This window comes from Podarcis raffonei, chromosome 11 (assembly GCF_027172205.1).
Source record: "Podarcis raffonei isolate rPodRaf1 chromosome 11, rPodRaf1.pri, whole genome shotgun sequence".
Classification (NCBI taxonomy): domain Eukaryota; kingdom Metazoa; phylum Chordata; class Lepidosauria; order Squamata; family Lacertidae; genus Podarcis; species Podarcis raffonei.
Window position 1 is genome coordinate 59612208 of NC_070612.1, and position 24508 is coordinate 59636715.

General features: G+C 42.5%; 1 protein-coding gene across 1 annotated transcript; it reads left to right on the plus strand.

Annotated features, from left to right (window-relative positions):
• The first annotated feature begins 247 nt into the window (after positions 1–247).
• UBQLN1 (ubiquilin 1) lies at positions 248–22952 on the plus strand. Its single transcript, XM_053407926.1, has 11 exons — positions 248–716; positions 6075–6226; positions 12654–12763; positions 14806–15068; positions 16568–16726; positions 18151–18391; positions 18644–18786; positions 20238–20321; positions 20583–20698; positions 20991–21189; positions 21815–22952. Exons 1-11 carry the CDS (start codon positions 558–560, stop codon positions 21968–21970), a joined length of 1782 nt encoding a protein of 593 aa, XP_053263901.1. The 5' UTR covers positions 248–557; the 3' UTR covers positions 21971–22952.
• Positions 22953–24508: the final 1556 nt, after the last annotated feature.

Sequence of the window (24508 nt, forward strand, 5' to 3'; positions counted from 1 at the left end):
TGCAGCGTAAAAAGCAGCGCCACCGTCACGTGGGCAGCGGAGTGACCGTGTCCGCGCATGCGCGAGCGCCTCCTCACGGTGTCGTAGCCAGCGCTCGCCTAACAATGCCAGCCTGGGCCTTCCGTGACAGCTGCGCTTGCGCAGTAAAGCGAGGACTTCCGATGTGCGCAGGCGCACAGTGCTCCTCTTCTCTTCCCTCTCTCTCCCCTCCCCCTCCTCACCATTTCTTTTTTTACACATGCGCAACACGCTCCCGAGTCCCAGCTCCTCAGTTGCCGGCCAAGTCGGTTCCTCTTTTCTAGTAACTTCCCCGATTCCTGACGTCATCAGCAGGCGCCGCGGCTGAGCCGGGCTGTTTCCGTTGAACTCTCCGAGAGTGCGAGAGCTGTGGCGGCGGCGTCGCGGAGCGAGAGAGAGAGAGGAGGCCGCGAAGCGTGAGGCGAGGAGAGGGGAGGGTCTGCCTTTCCCAGCGTCCCCCGCGCGGCTGGGCTAACGAGTCCCGGAGGCCCCTCGGCCGCCCGTCCTCCCTCTCCCCTCCCCCCCTCCGCGCGCGCGCCATGTCTGAGAGCGGCGAGAGCCCTCCTGGGCCGCAGAGCCCCGACGAGACCCCCGGCCCGGCCGCCTCGGCCTCCGAGCCGCGGATCATCAAAGTCACCGTCAAAACCCCCAAGGAGAAGGAGGAGTTCGCCGTCCCAGAGACCAGCAGCATCCGGCAGGTGAGGCCGGGGACGGGGGGAGGGGCGTGGCCGGTACCACCGCGCGAGTGGGCGGGGGGGGGGGAATGTGTGTGTGTGTGAGGGGGGAACCGGCGTCTCCTTTATTGCGAAGACGGAACCCGGCCGGCGCCCCTGCGTCGTAGTCCGTTGGCGGGCGGAGCTCTTGCCTCACACCGAAGGCCTCGGAGTGACTCGGCTGCAAAGGGAGCGCGTCTCTCTCTCGTCGCTCTTCCAGGTGCGTTTCCTCTAACGACGCCGCCGCCGCCGGCGAGAGAGGCGGGGAGATGGCTGGCAGCCCGGTTCTGGACGACGTGTCCGTTTGCGAGCGAGGCCCGTGCGGTTCGGAGAGGCGGACTCCCAAGCAGGCGCGCGTAGGATTGAACCGGTCGAGGAAGTCTTGGTGGTGGCAGGCGGAAAGAGCCTGGCGGGGCGTCGAGGGGAAGCCCCGGAGATGCGGTGGCTTTGTCTGGGAGGGGAACACAAAGGAGCCAGGCAGATCGGCGAGGCGGGAAGGCGGGCAAGCGACCAGCCGGTTTTAAAGTGTGAAACGGGAACCTTGGGGGAAAGTGTGGACTCTACAAACATAGAAGATTCTCTAGCACTTTGGTGTAACACTGCTATATAGAACACAAAAGTACAAGCTGCGCCTAGGAGGTTAAATGTGGTAGAGGATCTTGTGTCTCTATATGGTTGATATGCTGTTCTGACAGATTTTAAGTGCTCCTCTGTATCTTTTCATTACTTGATACTTAAACTAGCACTACAGTATGTTTTTCTGATTGTATACAGTATTCTATGTATATGTACTACTGAAAAATCAGTGTGTCATTATACTTGAATATGGTAGCTGCCGAGTCATCTGCATGACTACTTCAGTGCTTTGAATTCGTTTCTTCTCAGCCTTTAATGTCTTGGACGAGTCATATTAACTGGGCCTGGTCATTTGGTAACAAAAGGCTACTGTAAAATTTTAAGATTCTAAACATACTGTCTCAAAGACAAACTTAAGAGACTAGAAGATATGTGCTAGCAAGATCTACATTGTGTGAATGAGTAGCCAATCCTTTGATCATGCAAATGATGAGACTCCTAATCACATTGTCATTTGAATGTGCTAAAGACATTGTGTAGTATGTATCTGAAATCTTAATTTTTTACAGGTGTGAGAAGACTTTCTCAAACTGACACTTGGTAGTAGAGTGGCTACCTTTGTCTAGGGTTCTGCCAGCTTGATTACTGTCTAGCTCATAGAGCAAGAATATGCAATTGGGATGACACTAATTTACTACTACCCAAACAATAATAACAGTTACACCAGTCAGTTCTGGTCATTTCATTCAGTTTATTAAAACACTGCAGTTTTGTTTCTTCTAGGAATAGGCCATTTAATATTTAAAAACAATGCAGGTACCTCTGTTCTCTCTGGAGTTGGAATTTTTAAATTGTAAGTAACTGCAGTATAGGGTCATTTTATGTACTCACTTGGTAGTAAATAAAGTCTTGCAAGTCTTTAAAAAGAGCTTGTAGATTTCAGTTTTCTTCCATTGCTATTAACACTGGACTCCTTGTAATAGGTATAAAGTGGTAAACTTTGTTCGACTCCTTGATGTAGAAGGAATTTATGAACTCTTGTTCACAAATGACTTGCATTTATAAATTACTTACGTTTCCCAACTTAAAATATGCAGGATGTATATCTTGGTTATGGCTATTTTAATTAAGCTAAAACTAGTTCTACCTGAAAAACTAAGGCTTGTTATCACAAGTACTTTGTCCAGTTTAATAAACCCTTTACTATTACTTTATTTCTTGCAATTAATTCATGATACTGGAAGCCAATTTGCATTCAACTTTTCATCTGAATTCTGGCATATAAACCAGTTTTTGTGTATTCTTGGGAATCACTTCCTTCGATCTCCCCATTTTAAGTAAGAACATATGAAGGTGCCTTGTAAAAAGTCAGATAATTTGTCCATCTATTTCAGTATTGTCAACGCTGCCTAGCAGTAGCTCTCTAGGATATCAGACGGGTCTTTTGGAGCCCTACCTTGGCATGCAAGGGATTGAACCTGGAACTTTCTGCATGCAAAGCAGATGCTCTGTTACTGAGCCAGAATTTTATTTGTGAGCCAGAATCCTTCCAGCCACAATGCACAACTGCTGCAGTTGTTTATGGGATATGCACAGGCGAGCAGGGGGAGAACGTGGGGCATCAGCAGGAAAAATAACATAAATATGAAATCTAGATCAGAATACTTGTGAAAAACCGTGAGAAAGTTCAGCTTTGGGACACATCTTTGAATAAAATCTTGAGAAATACTTGAGAGCCGTAATCCTGTTATTCCAGGTTTTCAGTTGCTGTACACCTTGGGGTACTGTTCCGGTCTCAGCTATCTTTTAAATTATGGTGGCTACTGCACTAGCACAGGAGTGGAGCCTGAAGTACTTGGATTTAAACAATTTCTGTGTAATCAGGATCCTTAGTTCATGTACAATTGGAGATACATTGATACATTTTGCCTATAATTTCAGCGCCCTTTCATATTACCATGACTAGCTCGAGAAAGGTTATGTTGATTTATCTAAAAACAGTTCTTAAAAATGTGTCTTACTCAGTTCATGCAGAAAGGGTGACATCACCAATCAATAGATTAGATAGTTACTTTGATGAAATTTGCTAGTGTATTTTGGAGATGAGCTTGTGTTACGCTTATGAACCAAAACCACCAATATTCAGGGTGCCTGGTTAGCCTGTACAAGGAACAACCATTTTGTACACTACCAAGGCATGCACAACTGCCAACACCGCTTTCTGCCCTGGAAGGGTACAGGACAGGCTTACGTCCAACCGCTGACATGCACAAACAGAGAGTTGCCTGTAGTATTGTTAGCTTCCATTCAGAAAACCCAAACTGTAGTCACAATACAGTCATTTCCACAGAAATTGAAGCATTTCCTCTTTGCTTAACCTGTGAGGACAGGTGTAAGTTATTGGGAAATTGATGGTCATGAGGTCTGCCTGTGGTTGCAAAATCACATAGGAATCCACAAATAAAGCATGGTGTAATTGGCCACAATGTAGCATGGTCAGTGTTTTCCTTTCTTCCACAGTATGGTGCAATGCATTGCATGTTGATATGGGTGGACCTTTTTGGTGTTTGATGTGGTATAGGTAGGACTCCTAATAAAGCCATACAGTACTCCCCTTCAGCAAAAATCTAATCCATGTTCCTGGACCAATAGAATTGTGTGCTGTGATGATGGCAAGGCTAAGGCCAAAGTTAGATTCCATTTTCTTCAAGAAAATTCTATTTTTTATTGGTGGGAAAAAGGACAATCAGGATTTCCTGGACTTGTAACTTTTCACATCCAGCTAAGCAAAATTATAGTAAAGAACAAGTGATTTCAGTCTCCACTGGATGATTCAAAGCTAGAAGCTTTGTTTGGACAAAGACTGGTATGCTTGGGTTGCAATAGTAGGTGTTCCTTGGCAACATTGGTATAATCCTGATCTACTAATAGTAACCCTAACCACTAGACCTGCTGTCTGAATGTAATATAGGGCAATTGCAACCAGATAAATCATCTGATGCTTTAGAGAGTGATCTAATTAAGCATGTTTGCTTTATTTTATATTTAGCAAATAAAAGCATCCTGTGTTCATTTTTTTTGTCCCAGTACCACTGTACTTTTCCAGGGCAGTTTCTACATGTTATTAAATGTTTCCACATTCTTGTTTCATTGTTTGCAGACTCCTTCCAATAATATTTACATCTATTTATTTTTAATTTTTTTATACTGCTGTTTACCTTCAGATGTCAGGGCAGTTCACAACATAGCTTCCCTTCTCAGTGGCTTCATTATGATGATGCCAAAAACTAGGTTTTTTCCTAGTTCAACATTGTTATGACTCAGTAACTAGATACACCACACAAAAAGGATAGCCTTGGATGTGTTTGATCCAAAGCCCCTCTGTTCTCCCAAGAAGGCCCAAGATTGGACCTGTTAACTAGGCCAACCTGGAAGTAGCACGCATATTGGTTTTGTTAGACAATAGGGGTTAAAAGGAGGGGGGAACACACTGGGAAGTATCCCACTAAGTCATACCCAGAGTAGACCCATTGGAATTAATGGACCAAATTTAGTGATGTCCATTGATTTCAATAGGTTGTATCCAGCACAGTTCTGCTGGCACAAGCAGTTTTAGCTGTGCAACTAAACTTCCCTTCCCTGTCCCATGCACTCCCTAAATATGTTCTGGAGAACAACAGCAGCAATTCCTCCAACTGTCTGAAGTAGTTTTGGGGGAGGGGGAAGTCCATCATGTGCCATTTCATATTAAAGCCTATGAAGTTCTAAAGAGATTGGTACTTTTAGTTTTGAAATATCTAAAATCCGGACTGCGCTTTTGAGGTTTTTGTGTAGTCCAGCAAGGCCAAAAATGTCATTTTTTGAAATTTTAAACCCTCATAACTCAAAAACTGGATGAGATAAGAAATTTAAAAACAGAGACCTGGGGCCTTCTCTTATACTACTTTTAGGAAACTGAAACTGAAAGCAATATAAAATGGTGAGGTAAAAGTCCCTGGATCACTTGACATGGAATGACCCATTGAAAAGCCCCCACCCAGTTACTGCAAAGCTTGCTCAGTCTCTAACCTTGCTGCCAAATCGGAAAAAGAATTAAATGAATAGTGATTTTCTGGAAACCGAATTCTACAGCCGATAACAGACTTGTGGTGATCTACTGGAGTAATCTGTTTCTCTACATTCCCATTGATATGTATAAACCATCTCTTAAGTATTTAGCAGCAATAACTTATAGCTAATGTGGTGTTATCTTTAAATATATATATAGAAAATGTCAGTAAAATTATTCCACACTCGGGGTGAAATCCAGTGTACTTTTAAGGCTATTGCTCCAACAGTACAATAATTTCTGCTTGTACAATTGGAATTTTCTCCACTCCCCCAAACACCCTCCTCCAATCTTTTCTAAGATTTCCTTCAAACCTGGATTAATGTTGGATGTGTTATCTCCTTAACGTATGTGTGCATACTTCTAATACTACATATCTTATCTTTAAAAGACATCTGAAGGCAGCCCTGTTTAGGGAAGTTTTTAATATTTAATGCTGTATTGTTTTTAACACTCAATTGGGAGCTGTCCAGAGTGGCTGGGTAGACTCAGCCAGATGGGCAGGGTATTATTATTATTATTAGTAGTAGTATTATTATTATTAGTATTATTACTACTACTCCTACTACTACTACTACTATTCTGGTACATTGGTAATGCTAAGAAGAAGTGTATTGAATAAGTTAATCCTGAGAATGAAATTATGCACTCTTTTCCAGTTCAAGGAAGAAATCTCGAAGCGTTTCAAAGCCCACACTGACCAACTTGTGTTGATATTTGCTGGAAAAATTTTAAAAGATCAAGATACATTGACCCAGCATGGGATCCATGATGGGCTTACCGTTCACCTTGTCATCAAAACACAAAACAGGTAGGCCGGGGGGGGGGGTATTATCTCCTGTTCAGTTATTCGTGCTTACTTCCATCTGTGGCAGCCTTGGTCAAGTTGAATTGCTTCAGAATTACCGTAGTTTTCGCTCCATTACACGCATTTTTTTCCTCCTAGAAAGTAAGGGGAAATGTCTGTGCGTGTTACGGAGCGAATTCTTCCCTCCTCCGTGGTTTCCAGCGGGAGAAGAGCCGCTGAATGGGGAGGAGAGAGGGACAGAGTGCCTGCTTCTTTAAAGGAGCAAAGCGGGAGGGGAGGGGCTTACACGAGTGTCTGGTTGGCTCCTTTAAAGCAAGCAGGCTCTTTGTATCTCTCTCGTCCCCACTCAGCAGCTCTTCTCCCGCTTTGCTGGAAATAGCAGGAAAGATTTTCATCTCGCTAAGCGGGGGGGGGGGGGAGGAGGGAGAGAAGCAGAACCTGCTTGCTTTAAAGGAGCAAAGCGGGAGAAGGGAGGAGCTGCTTACACGAATGTAAGCGGCTCCTGTCTGGTTGGCTCCTTTAAAGCAAGCAGGCTCTCTGTATTTCCTCCCGCTTTGCTGGAAATAGCAGGAATGATTTTCAGCTCGCTAAGGGGGGGGGGGGGAGGGAGAGAAGCAGAACCTGCTTGCTTTAAAGGAGCCTACTGGACAGGAGCCGCTTACACTTGTGTAAGCGGCTCCTGTCTGGTAGGCTCCTTTAAAGCAATCAGGCTCTCTGTCCCTCCAGCAAAGTTTTTCAGCTCGCTAAGGGGGGGGGGAGGAGGGAGAGAAGCAGAGCTTGCTCCACGCGCGCTCCTTGTCCCTTGAGTGCTTTTCCTTCCCTCCCCACTTAAAACGTGGTTACAAAGCACAGATCCACATGGATCCTCAGGATTTTTGCACTGGGTCACCCCAAATTCACCATCAGATCACATAGCATGTCCATGGCTACAGTTTGCACACAAAAAATCACGCACCCAGTGTTGCTTGGGGCCACAGTGGTGCAAAAACGTGGTTACAAACATGGATCCACATGGATCCTCAGGATTTTTGCATTGGGCTACCCCAAACTCACCATCAGATCACATGTCTGTGGCCACAGCATGAACCACAAAAATCATACATCCACTGTTTCGTGTAGAATATTTTTTTTCTTGTTTTCCTCCTCTAAAAACTACATGCGTGTTATGGTTGGGTGCGTGTTATCGAGCGAAAAATACGGTATGCTTAATTTAAACCAATAGAACAAAACAAAGCCAGTAAAAGGTTGGGTTGCTGCAAATGGCAAAGGTATCTTTATGTATCTTATATCTGTGTGTGCTTCCTATGTAGTCTGAACTCTTGGCAGTTTGTGTAAAATTTCCAGGTGCGTTTGGCTCTTCCTGCAGAAGTCATGCTTTCTCACCACTCATGTCCCATTGTAGAACTGAAGGGGTTGGTCAGTCTCAGTCTCTCTATCTGCCAAGTTGTTGTCTATGTTACTTTCGCTCAACGAGTGAAAGTGTGATGAAGGAGAGGCAGATTCCAGAGAAACTGGGCAAAATACAACAGTTGCACAAGCAGACAACTTTGGATAAGCCTTCAAAATCCGTCAGCCAGGTGCAAAATGCGCCTATTGGCCACTTGCAACCAAGTGAAGATACCTGGGCACTGGGATAGCACCTGACATTTCCACCATCTGGAGGTGCATGCCTGGGGATTCTTGGATCTTGACTCTTTTCACACACTAGCAACACATCCTGTAGAATTCTATTTGTTATATTTTATCTGCACAATCAGAATTAATTTTAGGAACTGACTGGCCCCAAAGTGGCAACTAGGCATTCTGTTTTGGCAACTGTAACCTTGGCTTAAGGAGCCATTTGGTTCCTAGTTTATATATCTGAGTTTCTAACACTGCTTTGTATATAACCCTCTGAGTGTCTTTACTGCACAGAGGATGTGAATCAGATACCCATGCCTGAGCCATCATTTTAGAGTATGTGTAAGAAATAGCCAAGTTTGTCAATAAGTGCAAGAACGTAGTCTTGTTATCTCTAAGTTCTTGCACTTACTGACAAATTTTAATAAGCTACCATGTCCAGATGGTATCATAATCTGTTTGAGTTCACATGGACAAAACATGACCTGCAAGTTTCTCCTAAAATTTGCTTCTGTAACACATTACTGGAAAATAGCCAATGAAACACTGATCTTTAGAAGCAGATCAAGGAAGCAACAGCTTTGTATCGGCACTGAGCAAATTGGTGGAAATAATTATTAACAGTTCATTTTTAGACACACAGAAGAACAAGATTTGCTAAGGAAGAATCAGCATGGTTTGTCCAGAGGGAAATCCTCGCTCAGCATGCATTTGGAGCACTTTGAAAGTGTCAGCAAACATGTAGTTAAGGATGATCCTGCAGACTTTATTTATTTGGCTTTCCAGAAGATGTAATGACGGCCACTGGTGTAGATGGCTTTAAAAGGGATGATGTATAGCTATTGACAGCTGTTAGTAATGATGCCTATATGAAACCTCTGGATTTGCTGGAGAGAGGCAGTGGGAGAGAACTTGCTTTCTTGTCTTTATTGTGGACCTCCTAGAAGCATCTGGTTAGCTATTGTGGGAAAGCAGGATGCTAGAGTGACCCTTTGGACTGATCCAGCAGAGTTCTTATGATCACGAATGACCAGGATTTCAGCAACATTAAGAGCTCCTTTCCACATTTCGCCCCAACACGAGCACTTAATATTGTGTTGGAAAGATTGTGTACCTTGGAAGGGATTAAGACTACAGGAGTGCCACTTGTAGTGACATCCTGTTAGCATCATCTGCATCATTAGGAGATGTGCTTGTAATAAATAGCACAAAATCACTATATGCATCATTTGTACTTCCCCCCAATACAGTTGGTCATATTTATGTAGGAAAAAATAATTTATAAAGTCTGGTGTCACACAAGTGGAAGCCCACTTGCACAACAATATTTATTCTTCCTTTCTCCAGCCCCGCCCCCCTTTTCACAGAAATTGAGTCTACTTGCTTGTGGACACAATTGGGCAAGACCCTTCCCTCTTCTCACATGGTGGAGGAGGAGGAGAGGGAAGGGGAACATACAAACCCAAAGCTGGCTGTGGTTCATTCACTATCATTTAAAACCTAGCTAGGGTCATCTGAACTAGGCCTTTAAAACCCACACAAGGATTCACCAGTCTCTTGTTGGCATCCATCCGTCTCAAGAGACAGTGGACAAGTCAAACCGTTGGAGAGTTCCAGCACTTGCTTTGGTTCTTAAGACACGTTTTTCTCTGTCCTTCCTACCAACACTTAATGGACACACAACTCAGCCTTGTAATTAAATAACACATACTTCCTTTGATATGTAAAATATTTTGCATTCATTATGCTGATTGAAAGCCCATTTTATGCAAATGCATCCAATAAGCCTGGTAAATATTTAGAACTGGAGTGTCAGACAAATGCAGTTCTGTGAGTCAGCTCGACTCACAACGAGATATCTGACTACCAGGAAGCATTTGTGTTCGAAAGATTACTGGTCCAAGAGTAGCATCAAGACAGATTGACTGGCTTCTAAATTCATGAATCTAGGGAAGAACGGCAAGCAACCTAAGCTGTTTCATGTTGGACATGAGTTAGCTGAGAAAAAATGCCTCTGCCGTTTCAAAAAGCAGATCTGGGCTTTGAGGAATTTTCATTTTCCACATGGAAAGAATCAGGAGCCTGGGATATATTCCATTCTGTGTTTACTGCCTTTTAAAAGCTTTGCTGTGTCTGTATGAGAAATGAGCCCCAGGAGCAAGAATCCTTCTCGGGTATTTTTCTTAGCAGGCTGACTAGACAGCAATCCTTTCCTGCTGTTGCATCATGTCACAGCTATTCCAACAATTGTAATACTAATTAATTAAGCAATGAGCTGCAGCAAACATTGCATGTACTCAGAGTAGACCCATTGAAATTATTAGATAAGGCTAACTTAGGTCTCTTAATTTTATCAGGTCTACTCTGAGTAGGACACAACAAATTAGTCTTATAGCTTGGAAACTTGCCACATAATTTTGCTTGTAAGTTGAATAGTGTTTTGATACTGTAGCACCACCATTCCCTGCATGTTGAGGAAAGTGGCTAATTGAAGTGCTAGCTTTCCTTTGCCAGTGTTGATTTCACAATCATCCTTTAGTTTCTCTAGCTAAATTTGAATGGTTAAGTTATTTTTTTCCTGCTGTCACCAAACCAGATTGTATCAAAAAGAGAAAGCTAGGTAATCCAATAATGAAAAGAGAATATTGGAGCTAGTTAGCATGTAACTTTGAGTTTGGTAACAATGACTTTTCAACTAGCTTGTGAAATAGAGCAGATGATTACGTGAATGCAAATACTACTTGTCTTCCAGCCCTGTACCTCTGATAAACATTACAGAGACCTGGCAAGCAGCCTATTCAGTAGGAGCTGATCTAAGTTTTTAGTGCTCTTGCTTTCATCTTTCTTTTTCTGGCCAGTATGTGCTACTTGCATATAAAAGTAGGAGGCCTTTAATACAATAACTACAGACTACAGATGCCTGTTGAACTAATAATAAATAATAATAATAAATTTTATTTATATCCTGCCCTCTCCAGCTGAAGCTGGGCTCAGGGCGGCTAACAACAATAAAATAATACAACATTCTGAAATCATTTCATTATAAAATTAATTCAAATCAAATTGATGGCAACCATTGGGCTAGAGTTCTGTGAAGATTGCCAAAGGAGGGAGTCAGGCTGTGCTCTGGCCAAAGGCCTGGTGGAACAACTCTGTCTTGCAGGCCCTGTGGAAAGATGTCAAGTCCTGCAGGGCCCTAGTCTCTTGTGACAGAGCGTTCCACCAGATCGGAGCCACAGCCGAAAAAGCCCTGGCTCTAGTTGATATATTCTAACTGAGATATTCTCATTTAACCACGGGTTATTAAGAGTTGGTAATGGGTTGGTGCAAAGGTTTACAACCCTTTTTAGTCCATGGCTCCCTTGACCAACTACATTCTTTCTGCAGAACCTCCGTGGGGCTCAGGAGCCCAGTTATGTCCCCCCTTGCCTGCAGACCTGGCAGCCTCTCACCCTTTTTTGAACACCCTCCCTTGTGGAGGGTTCCCTCCGCCTCCTCTCTCCTCTTCTTGGGAGTCCTCTGGGCAGCCGCTGCTGCTGCGCCTGGTCTCTTAGCTGCACCCCTCTGCCCCAAAGAGAGGTGCCACCTCACACTGCCCCACAGGGGCCTGGGAAGAGGTTGCCCTCCAGCCTTGGTGACCCAACGGAGACTGGCCAAAAGTGGATGTAAGGCCAGGACCTTACCTTGGGAGGCAGCAGTGGGTGCTGCCAGGCCTGCATGGCGGAAAGGCTCTCCTTCAGCACCGGGCACTCAGCTCCCAGGCAGGCCTTGCACACAGCAAGCACAAGAAAGTCCAGCGTGGCCACGCCTGCCCGCCCATCAAGCCTTCCACTTGTCCATCCATTCCCAAAAACAAGGGCTGACGGAATGGCTGGCTGGGCTCCCTTGCCCACAAGCTTGCTTACTCCAAGGCTGCCTCAGCTCCTGGTAACCAGCACCCCCTGACCAGCCCGGAGGCACCATTCGCCTGCTGAGCTTGAGGCCAGGGCTGCTGCAACAAAAAGCTGTGCAAGACTTTGGGAGGCAGAGACACGAGAAGGCATCAGAGGAGGGAAGGAAGAAAAGGGGGACAGAGGCCAGTGTTGCCCACGGCACCCCTGACCATCATTTAAGGCACCCTAGGGTGCCATGGCACACTGGTTGAAAACCACTGGGTTGGTGTGTCATGTGCTGTACACCAATAGTCATTAACTTTTTCAGACCAAGGGCTTCTCTTTATCAGCACCAGACTGTATACTCTTACATATTGAAATAAAGCTACTAAGTATATTCCTCTCTGTAGTAGGACCACATGCAAACAATGGAATCTTCTCCATGCAATGATCAAAAGTAAACTAGCTGTAGTCTCCTTTGCATATGGCTACCTTATCCCCGTTTGTTTTTGCTTTCACTTTCATCTTAAGGAAAAACCCTAACAGCGAACAAAATGTTGGTGGTACTTAACTCGTGTGACTTGTTTTAGGTTGGAATACAACCTACATATTGGTCCTGACTCACTTGCTGAAGACCAGCCTACTACTAGAAGACACTTTACCATATCATTTCCTCATTTGTAGTGCATTTCTTCTCCCGTGATAGGCAAAAAATAGAGCCCTGCGTTTAATTTTATGTTCAGGAAATAGTATTGAAGTGATCTATTAAAATATGAATGAATAGTTCTGGTTTAATAGTTCGTGTTTAACATAACTGTAAAAATGAGAGGATTGAATTGCTAGATATTTGTAAATTGGCCTTTCCAATAATCTTTTTGTTTTGAATCTCCTTTAAATTTCCTCATTTGTTGAAGTGTTCTTGTTCTGTATGTCTTTAGATCACATGACAATTCAGCTCAGCAAACAACTACTGCAGGGAGTACTGCTACCACAACAGCATCCACCAGTAGCTCTACAAATTCAACAAACACCAGCCCTTTTGGTTTGGGTAAGGCTCCATAGTGTTCTAGAGCTTCTTGAATAAGAATGCTGCTTTTCCTAATGTAGTTCGGTTGTTTCAATCGTACAAATAACTTTTTCAAACATATTTATCTTGCTGTAGCTATATTTTTCAAGTAAAATTTATATTTGTATGTTTTATGGAAGCTGTTTCTTACTAGTTTTTAGTGAGTAGCCGTGAGACTGAACTGTTCTATATGTCTTTTCTCACCTTTAAATAAGGAGCTGTCGAAAATCTGCTGGGTAGCTTAAGAGAGCTGTAGCTGGATATGATTATACTGCTGGATTACTAGATACATGTGTTCTCTTGAGCGAACAGATGTGTGTAGTCCTAGGAATAAATGGTTCTAGGTTCCTGGAGTCTGTAGTGAAATTCAGCGGTATCTACCAATGGATCAAACATTGCAAGTGGAAGAGAGTTCCTCTCTTAAGGCTGTCCCCAGAAGGTCTTCTGGGGTGTTTGTTTTTCTTTCTTCTTGTTAAAAGTCACAAATAAATATAAACAACAATAAACAGGTTCGGAGTGCACAGGAGGTTAGAGAGGAATGAGAAACCCCATTGTACGAGTGGAGGTCTGATTGCACAACATTGGAGGTGTGCATACAACTGTACATGTTTCAAGCTGTACTTTTCCAGACAGTCAATGGAATGGCCCTAGGCCAGGGGAGAGCTTGCTACTGTGTTCCTGCTCTCCTTCTGAGCACATTCTGCAGGACATACTGTGCGAACAGGACTAGTGAATATCAGGTTTCAATAAAAGGTGTTAGTTTTTTGAGTTGTCAAGACAACTGTAAAGCACTAATTAATAGTACTGAATGGCCCAGTGTAGCTTTTTCACTGAATAAAGGAAAATAAATGATAAACTCTACATCTTCTCACAGGTAGGAGGATCTGATTAGCAGTTCAAAATATCAGTGGTAAACTGCTTTTAATACAGCTTAGGGTCAGATTAGTTATTACCAAGTTATTCTAGGCATCAATATACCAATGCCCCAAATATGAGTACTAAAATCAGAGAACAGCAGTATGTTTGGAATAAATTGTATAATTTTGGGCCGTTTTGTACAATCCACCTTGATTTACTTCATTGCCAAAGTATGTTCAGTGCTGTGTGAAAGAATTGGTGCTATGAGTTCTTAACATGTAATTAATGTAGGTGGGAGAAAACTTTGGTGCAAATGTTTGGCTTCATTCAGTTAGTTTGAGATGTTCTGTTTGATAACGGATAGAGTGTATTGAATGTCCAAGAAAAGATAGAAGTTAAAACAGGAATTTTGTGGAGGGAGAGAGCTCCACTAGAGGTTTTTTCAATATTTAACCCTTCAAGAGATACATTCTGAATCAAAAGGATTGGTGCTTGCTTTTTAAAACTAACAGAATATGCCTTTTTATATATTTGAATATTGAGAGAAGATTAAGAACAGCAACTCCTTTTCTTCATGTAAAACTGAACAAACAAATGTGTTGTGTTGAATATTGCAACCCTAGATAAAATGTGGGTAAAAGCAAATTGCTGTCACAATAAAATTATGGAGGGGGAGAGGATCCTTATTTATTTTTATTACATTTCTATCCTTGTTTCCTTTTGTGAAACTCAAGGCATACATGGTGTTTCCGTGCAGTCACTAACCAAGACTTAGGCTAGCTTCAGCAAAATTGCTGCATCATGGGTATACAGGCCAGGCTGCAGGGGGGGCTATGCAAAACTTCCCCTCTCCAGAATTAGTTCTGATAAAAAAACTGGTAGATAACATTTATAGGGTGTTATTGAAATATTCAGATACTTAGAATGCAGACAGTTTTATCAGTGTCCTAGTCCTTATTTTCAGTAGACTTATTAGTTAGCCAATACTTCGTAATACAAGTTGTTAATCAGTTGAATATGAAAACTAACACCGGGATAGAATATTTTGGGGGTGTTGCTGCTAGAAAATGGTTTCTGTTGTTTTATGATACGAGAAACATTTGCATCCTGATCGAGGAACATGTTTAGAAAGTGCATTTTCTTCTTTCTCTCCCCCCACCCCCCAGGTGGTCTTGGAGGACTTGCAAGCCTGAGTAGCCTAGGCCTGAACACATCAAACTTCTCAGAATTACAGAGTCAAATGCAACGACAGCTCATGTCCAATCCAGAGATGATGGTTCAGATTATGGAGAATCCCTTTGTTCAGAGCATGCTTTCAAATCCAGACCTAATGCGACAGTTAATTATGGCTAATCCTCAGATGCAGCAGTTGATACAGCGAAATCCAGAGATCAGCCATATGCTTAATAATCCAGATATAATGAGACAGGTATGTGAATAGTTGATCTATAAAGAAGGTGTTTGCATTTTGTATACTGATTCATCTCTGCACACTACAAACAAATTCTGTGACATACTATGTTTAACATAACTGTTGAAACATTTGCTAAGAGTGTTTTTCTTGTTTTTGCCACTTTCCCAAATTAAAAACTTACTTTCAATTGACTTTTCAAACCATTGGTCCATTTAGCCCAGTAATGTCAACTATGGCTGGCTGTGACTCTCCCAAGTTCTTAGGCAGAGGCATTTTCCAGGTCTGCCTACCTGAGATCCTTTAATTGCATTTGCCACAGATTGAACCTGGAAACTCATGCAAAACATGTGCTCTGCCATTGAACTAAACAGGTTAAGGCCCAGCACCATTCATCCTGACCATGTTGGATGATCATCCATGAGTTCTTAAACAATAGTGCCATGAATGTGCACTCCTCCATCTCCCCTGCTAATATTCTTAGCTTCTTTATCGACTTTAAGAGAGAGTTGTCCACTTCAGACATAGTGGAGTACCCTGGTTTAATGCAAGGTAGCGTCTGCACTGCTAGTAAAGGTAAAGGTACCCCTGCCCGTACGGGCCAGTCGTGTCGGACTCTAGGGTTGTGCGCCTATCTCACTAAAGAGGCCGGGGGCCAGCGCTGTCCGCAGACACTTCCGGGTCACGTGGCCAGCGTGACAAGCTGCATCTGGCGAGCCAGCGCAGCACATGGAAACCTTCCCGCTAGTAAGCGGTCCCTATTTATCTACTTGCACCCGGGGGTGCTTTCAAACTGCTAGGTTGGCAGGCGCTGGGACCGAGCAACGGGAGCGCACCCCGCCGCGGGGATTCGAACCGCCAACCTGACGATCGGCAAGTCCTAGGCGCTGAGGTTTTTACCCACAGCGCCACCCGCGTCCCTGTCTGCACTGCTAGTATGTGGCAAAAAGAAGGAATGTAAAGTGCCAAACTTGAGGTAGTGCCTGTTATATTTTAACTACACTGTATACCTAGCGGTTCGAAAGCACGTCAAAGTGCAAGTAGATAAATAGGTACCGCTGCGGTGGGAAGGTAAAAGGAGTTTCCCTGTGCTGCTCTGGTTCGCCAGAAGCGGCTTAGTCATGCTGGCCACGACCCGAAAGCTGTACACCGGCTCCCTCGGCCAATAAAGCGAGATGAGCGCCGCAACCCCAGAGTCCGCGACTGGACCTAATGGTCAGGGGTCCCTTTACCTTTACTTTTACCTTTACCTTTATATTCAGCAATCAGAAGAGCCACACAGCCAATTCCATGCATCTAGGGGAGCTTTGGACTTAGTTTTGCTCAAATACTTTTGAAACTGACTAATTAAAAAAGAAAAGAAAAGCTTAATACCAGCTGGGTTGTAAGCATTTCTTTAAAAATATGTCCACTCTACAATTGCAAGCCTCTGAGCACCCCTAAAGTAGCTCATTGGACCCCAGTCTTAGACCTTTAAGAATAGTTGTATTTCTAATGTGAATTATTTTATTTCCCAGACTTTAGAACTTGCTAGAAACCCTGCAATGATGCAAGAAATGATGAGAAACCAGGACCGTGCCTTGAGCAACCTTGAAAGTATACCTGGTGGTTATAATGCTTTGCGACGCATGTATACAGATATTCAGGAGCCAATGCTCAATGCAGCACAGGAGCAGGTGAGGAGGACTGGTGGTGAGGGCCCAAGCTGAGTTAAAGTGTTTTACCTCAGGTACAAATAAGGATTTGTCCCTGCTTGGATTATTATTTTTTAAACCTTTGTTTCATTCAGAGCTGCTGCCAAAAGCAGCAACCATGTGTTGAGTGCTCTTCCCACTTCCTGTAATATTTCAGTACATTTGACCTTTGCCATTTCCCTGCCAGCCACTGGACTGGGGATGGATGGGAGAGCATAAGACATGATTTATTTATCTATTAAATTTATACCCCAGCCTTCCTCTCAAAGGAGTCCAGGGTGACCAACGTATGATAAAACAATAGAGTTAAAAATAAAATCAAGCAGGTAAGGAAGCTTCATGACACAGCTAACAGTGTCTAAATGTTATATATGATGGGGGAGAATGATCACAAGGCTGCTGTTTTTCAGCTACAGCCCAATAGTTCTAGTCTAAGGTGAAGAAATGGTTCAGCTTTAAATCTGTTATTTTATTTCCTTGGTGCTTCAACAGCTTTGGAGTATAACATTCTGCTTTAAAAAAATGATAGTGGTTCACTTAAGTTGCATCAGATCATGGGTCAGACTAAAAGTCCAGCCTTGTGTTCTCACTGTGGCCAAGCAGGTATTCGTAGGAAGCTTGCAAGCAGGCCATGAGTGCAGCAGCACTCTCCCACTTGTGTTCTCCAATAACTGGCACTCACAGGCCGACTCCCCCTGACAGTGGGGGTGGCAAGTAACCATCATGGCTAGTAATGCTAGCCTTATTTTCCATATACTTGTCTAATCTCCTTTTAAAGCCATCCAAGCTGATGGTCATTACTGTATCTTGTGAGACTGAATTCTACAGCTTAACTCTGTGCTGTGCTATAGCTTAATCTCTGGATGGCCAGAATCTTTCAACTTTCAGCTTCGTCGGATGGCCTTCATTGGATGTTCTTGAAAATGACTGAAAACGTTGCTGAATGTTTTGCCTTCAGATACATGCCCTGCTCCTCAGTTGCTTGTTCAGATAAAAGAGATGGTGTAAGGTGCTCCATCTGGACAACATCTGGGGACTACAGGTTTTCCATCTGTAACTTAATCTGCACCAGGCAAGGAAGTGTGTCCCAAATTAGTTTTGAAAGGTAGCTTATAGTAGGACTCTAAAACAAGAAGAAAACTCATTACAGGCCTTATTGGCTGCTTACGGTGTGCTGTAGGAACTATAAAATAATGGGACCGCTAATCTTGACCATGGCCACTGCAAAATCTTGAGCAAGCTGTTGGCAACTCTTCTAAGGACCACAGCTCTTTAACAAGCAGCAAAGCAGTGCAATCATGGTCATGCACCTAAGTGTGTATTCAGGGGCTGCTCCAAAGCAAGTTCTGTTGAGTAAGAATGCTTCTCCTCAATCCTGTTTATCCATAAGCACTTTTCTTTTGTAGTTTGGGGGCAACCCATTTGCTTCATTAGTAAGCAATTCATCAGGTGGAGACAGCCAGCCATCTCGCACAGAAAACCGAGACCCATTGCCAAATCCTTGGGCTCCTCCGTCCACCACACAGAGCTCCCCAAACAATAGCAGCAACAGCGGAGACAGCGGGGGAGGCAGCAGTGTTGGAAGCAGCAGCACTGGAAACACAGGGCAAAGCTCAACAATGCCGAATTTGGGACCAGGTCTAGGAGGTATGTTCACTACACAGCAGTTATATCGGCTTCCTTGCAAAATGATAGCCCCCAAGGGCTCTTTTCTCACTTCAGTTTGGACTTCAATTATGAGTTAAATGTAACTTTTCAAGGAGTAATGGCTACTGTCCACTACAAAGCAGCCACAATTTGTTGGTTTTTCTTTTTGCTGTTGACATGTGTGTCATTTTGTTAACTCACAACTGGTACCGCATCCCTGAATTGCTGAAAGTTGTCTCCTCCTCTTTAAAGCTGGCATGTTCAACACACCCGGAATGCAGAGCTTGTTGCAGCAAATAACAGAAAACCCACAGTTGATGCAGAACATGTTATCTGCCCCCTACATGAGAAGCATGATGCAGTCATTGAGCCAGAATCCTGATCTTGCGGCCCAGGTAAGTCCTGAAGTGCATAAAGATTTGGAATGCAGAATTGCTTCTGGTATGGTATCCTATCCTGGACATCTACAAATACATTTTTCCAAGTCTCTCATTTTATCCAAATTGTCATTCTGGAAGGGCTGTAGCTCAGAGGTAGAGAACATGGTTCAATCTCTCTGACATCTCCATGTAAGGATAGGAATGTCCCCTGTCTGAAGCCTTGAAAAGTGGCTGCTAGTGAACTGAGCCAGATTGACCAATGGTCTGATTTGGTATAAGGCGCTTCCTATGTTCCAACATACTGATGGGATGTTGCTGGATTACTGGTTGTAGCTGGAGGTTATTCCAAAGCTTTTTGCACCTTGGATAAATTGATGTAGACAAGCTTTGTAAACAGGATAAACTTGTACATAGCCAGATCACCACCAGCAACGAAAACTACAGCCACACTGGCTCCCAGATTGTAGACATTATCCTTGTGGATGTTTGCACATCCCACTGGTCAGTCCGTCCCGTTTTAAACCGTATAACATCAACACAGTTGTGCAGATTCTCTGAACTGTCTCCTAACTATCCCGTGACTGACAACTTCTGTTTCATTGCTCCTGACTTCTGGCTGTTCTTGGGACTGCTGCTACTAATTGCCTTTTCTAGCAGCTCTAGTCAACTGGTTTTTTGTTTTTAATCTATCCTGCTTTTCAAGATAACTCCTTACAAAGTAGCTTACAAAACTCAAAAGCAGTATCGCATCTTGCCCTGCTTGGGGGCCTTTTCGCCTGAACTTCAAACTGCATCCTGTAGCTCATTTTTGGTGGTTAGATGTTTGTCTTTCTGAGGAGCCAGCAAAATGTGCTGAAGGATCAGGTTGGAGGGAACAAAAGCTGAACCTTGCTGGTACATAACCCTCACCCCACCCTCTGCACCCCTGGCTCCCTTTTTGCTGTTCTTTTTCTTTGGCTGTGCTTAATTTTGTAAAATTCTCATACACCCATCATTTTGAAGAGTATGTATGGGAAAGCCTTTATCAGAAACCAGCTTTTCAATACCAGGCATGTGTGAAGCACTAGTATCAGAATGCTTCTGAGTATATGCCCAGTGAGCATGTCTCACCATTGAATAAATGCAGCTAGTGGCACATAGAGCAGAGTGGTAGGGAGAGGAAAACAGATTGCTGGTTTGGTTTAGGGACAGTTAGGAAGAGCGGAAAAGGAAAACTGAGGTGGCTAGCAGGCTTGGGGATGCTGTGGAGGAGAGAGAAGTGTGGCTGCTCGCTGCAGTTAATTGATGGAAGGGAAGGTTTTTAAGTTGACTGAGGCATGTGTCAATATGAGAAGGGTGTGTGTGGCTGCTTGGGGAATTTGAGGGGTGGGCTGGATGAAGGAATGAGAATAAGCAAGCTGCCAATTTCTGGTGATGTTTTTAATTCTGCAGCTTTTTATAGATAAAATACTCACTTATCCCTACAGATGATGCTGAATAACCCTTTGTTTGCTGGGAATCCTCAGCTTCAAGAGCAAATGAGACAACAAATTCCAACTTTCCTTCAACAGGTAAGCCACCTATTAGGTTCTTATCACAATTCTTCCCTTAAAATTCTTAAAATCCCTTAAAATGCTTAATTCTAAATGGTTACAAAGGTTGCAAACCACTTTGTGGTTGCAAAGGTGTAGAACCATCATGCAACCACCCAAAGCATTTTACTGGTCTCCAGGGGTTCATGCATTTGCACATATTTCCATAACCAATTGTTACCAAATGATCATTTTGACATGTCTGCACATGTATGACGCATCACGTGTTTCTCTTAATAGATGCAGAACCCAGATACGTTATCTGCAATGTCAAATCCTAGAGCTATGCAAGCTTTGCTACAGATTCAGCAAGGTTTGCAGACTCTAGCAACAGAAGCACCAGGACTTATACCTGGGTAAGAGTTGGCAAGATTTTTTATTTTCATAGTCCGACTATAAGTTTGCACCCATACCATTAATGTACTGAGCTGCTTGCAATTTTAAGAGTTTGGCTTCTGAATTGGTAACTAATTTTTAGTAAGGAATAATTTGAGATTTAGTAAGGAATAATTTGAGATTTCATGAAGAATTTGATACTTGGGTGTTCCTTATTTGTGTTACAAATAAAATTCTTGTTTGTGGTAAACTGACGTATGAGTCTTACCTCTTGGGTATAAACAACTTGAATGTGTCTTCTATTTTGTGCAGATTTAACGCTGGAATAGCTGGATTAGGAAACTCTGGCTTAGGAAGTGCTGGACTAGGGAGCACTGGCCTTCCTACTGCAACAGCTGTGCCCACTTCCGTCCCGAATGAAACGACAAGTCCAGCGTCAGGAACTGGTGAAACTGGACACCAGCAGTTTGTTCAGCAGATGTTGCAGGCTCTTGCTGGAGCCAACGCTCAGGTAACATTGTTATGTTTTTATTTCTCTCCTATTGTATCACTAAAATAAGCAATCAGCATATACAGCTTTCAACTCTATTCACCAAGAAAGCTGCAAGTTTTGTTGATGAAACAATACCTTTTGTTTTCTAAACCACTGTCCTATGTAAAGGGCCCTTTGCTCAAGATTCTGCTTAATCTTTGGGTTCTACAAGTATCCTAGGACCCTGACTACCTCCCTGAAAGATGTGTCCCCATTTCCCATGGGATGGCTGGACTTTCCTTCTTGCTGATGAAGTCCAAGTAGCATTGTATTCATTGAGTTAAATATATAGGCATATCTGTAGTCTGGTCCCTAAAACCTCAGCTTCAGGAACTAATTGAAATACTTGATAGCCCCAGTGAAAATATCAGTGTCAATGTCCTTAGAATAGGAGGTAACCTTTGAATCCTTATAACTTTGAAACCTGTCCATCCTTCAGCAACTGCTTCAACATTTTTCATTTCAGCCTGTTTAGAAAAATAGTTATTTGCAAAAAGACTGGCTGAATTTATTTTTTTCTAACTTTGGCTCCTTCTTTAGTTTTGCATGTTGGGTAGCCATGTTTGTACAGAAATAACACCAGTTTATCTTTTTATCTTTTTAGCAATTACAAAATCCAGAAATCAGATTTCAGCAGCAACTGGAGCAGCTCAGTGCAATGGGCTTTTTGAACCGTGAAGCAAACCTACAAGCTCTAATAGCAACAGGAGGTGATATCAATGCAGCCATTGAAAGGCTACTGGGTTCCCAACCATCATAGCAACATTTCTGAAACTTGAAAAATGTAATTTATTTTTGATAACAGCTCTTAAATCTTTAAAATACCAGCTTTATTTCATTCTGACTCTTGGGAATTGTCTTGTTCTAACTAAACCCAGTCTGATGCATTAAGGTGGAGTGCAGTAGTTTTCTTCAAACAGTGGGAATCAATGCTTTTCACTTGGTTGTTGCATGCATCAAACACTTCTTCATTCTGCATTTATTGTGATTTTTTTAAAAATGGAAATTGCTTATACAGTTGGGTGACCAGGTTTTATCTGACCTTCAACTGTCCAATTTAGTTGCTTCTTAAACATTAGCCTTTGATAGTAATTTATGTAGAATACAAATTAAAGAGGAAACTAATTGAAGCTATGATTTGTGGGTACATATTGCTTATTGTGACTTGGCATGTCTCTCTTGCTAGGAAAATGCTGTAAGATTTATACCACTTGATTTAGCTACTTTCTTGCTCTTTTGTCTCTATAAAAAAAATGTATAACACGGAAACAATATTTTTCCAAGCAAATCTTCATCTCAAAGCCAGAATAAGTGAAAGACATGAGACACCGCCAATGGAGTAGAATCTTACAGCATCTTTAGCAAGTATCTCTTAGCAGAAGTGCTTTGGCAAATTCTTTTAAAATACTAGGATTGCTGACCTGATCTTTACAACTGTACAGAAACCTGCATTGTAACATTGTCTCAAATATTCACAAGGATTGATTGTAAATTACCTTCGTCTTTGTGCAGATTGAAGGGGCACAGCCTTTTGCTCTGAAACTGCTTTTGCCTAAAGCTCTTTGGCTTCCCCCTTGAGATTCTAACTTGCATTATGATTTGTAATTGGACGCATACTTTCACTGACACTGTCATGTGATATTCTAATTACTTTTAACCACCATGTAAAAATACTGTATATCTTTTGGGTTTTTATTGGTAGTTATTTCTCTTGTGCACAGGTAATAAATGAATTAAACTTCTTTGTGAGCAATTATTTGCAGTCATTTTATCCCTAGCGGCAGAAATTCAAGTCACCATATTAAAGGCTGGGACCATCTTTGTTCATCTTGCCCTTAACAGTAACTTGCATTTGGAGTTCTTTTCAATACGCTATGATGAAGATTATTGTCATAAAGCAGGCCTCCCTCACTGGTGTGAGCTCCTAACATTCTGCCAAACATTTTTTAAAACTGTTACTAAGGGCTCCATGTAGGCATTTCTGATGTTCTATACCAGCAGATGTGTTCCTGAATCCTTTTCTTTGGAGACCCCTAAACCACAGGAAAGATGGTTTTTACTGGAACAATTCTTGTAAGAATGATAAACATCATGAAGTGGCTCACTTAAGATGAAAAAATCATGTAAAAAATGTAAATTACTCATTTTAACCTACATCCCTGCATCTAGGTTCATTTAATAGCAAAATGTGGAGTTGCATTTTAGGGTGTGCCTGTTATTATACCACAAGAGGGCACTCTTTATTTGAATTTTAGTGAGACTTGAGTAGTCAAAACATGAAGCAATTGTTATAATAGTAGCTGGGGCGAGTTAAATGTTCAGATTTCTCATTAATAAAAAATCTACCTTTGCTTCCATGAGGCAGGCTCAAGTGAAGCAAATGTTGTATCACCTCTAGGGTTTTTTATCCCTTCCCAATTTTACTTTGGTGACATGATGGCTCTACAAATGTGAGAATCTCTATTGCTTGAAGTATTGAGGTCATGTATTTCAATTTGTTTTAACTTGTTTTATGTGTGTTTCAAACAGCTGTATGCAGCTGGCTAAAAACATTTATTACATAACTGGTTAGATTTTCACACTGGGTGGTATCCATTGCTAGTCACTCAAGTAGACCCGCTGGAATCAAGTAAGTTAAACCAATTGTATTTGGTCTACTTGAGTATGACTTATTTGGCTACCCCCATTTCCCCAAAAGCAAATTAAAAGTGTGTGCGCTAGAAATTTCTTAATGTTCTCTTGAAGTGAGTGAGTCATAGGCTGTAGACAGTGGTTAATTTCAGCTGGTAATGGAGCACAATTTCATGTCAAAGAACGTGGCTTGTAGATTAGAAATTGTGTTGTATTAGAGTTGCAGTATCAGAGACTTTTCACACTTTGCCCTTGGAATACTTTAGAATTGTTGGAGGCAAAATAGTTATGGTTTAGAAACTTAAACACTTACTAAAGAGAAAAAATGCCAAAGTTCCCTTCATAGCTGACGATCAGTACAACTGATGATGGGATGATTCTAGAGTTAATATCTGTATATTATGAACATCTCTGTTATGACTTGTGTGTGACTTGGTACAGTCACGATAATACTGTCACACACACACACACACACAGAGAGAGAGAGAGAGAGAGAACTAAAACTACATCCACATCCTTTGCTTTTAAACATCTGTCAGCTGCTATTTCCAGTTTTTGTGGAACTCTGCAATCTTAACTCGTGGAGGTGGTAAACATGAGTCTGCTGTCACTTTAACTGCAAGTGTTTTGACTTGTGCCACTTATTTTGCACATAACTCTGCTGTTG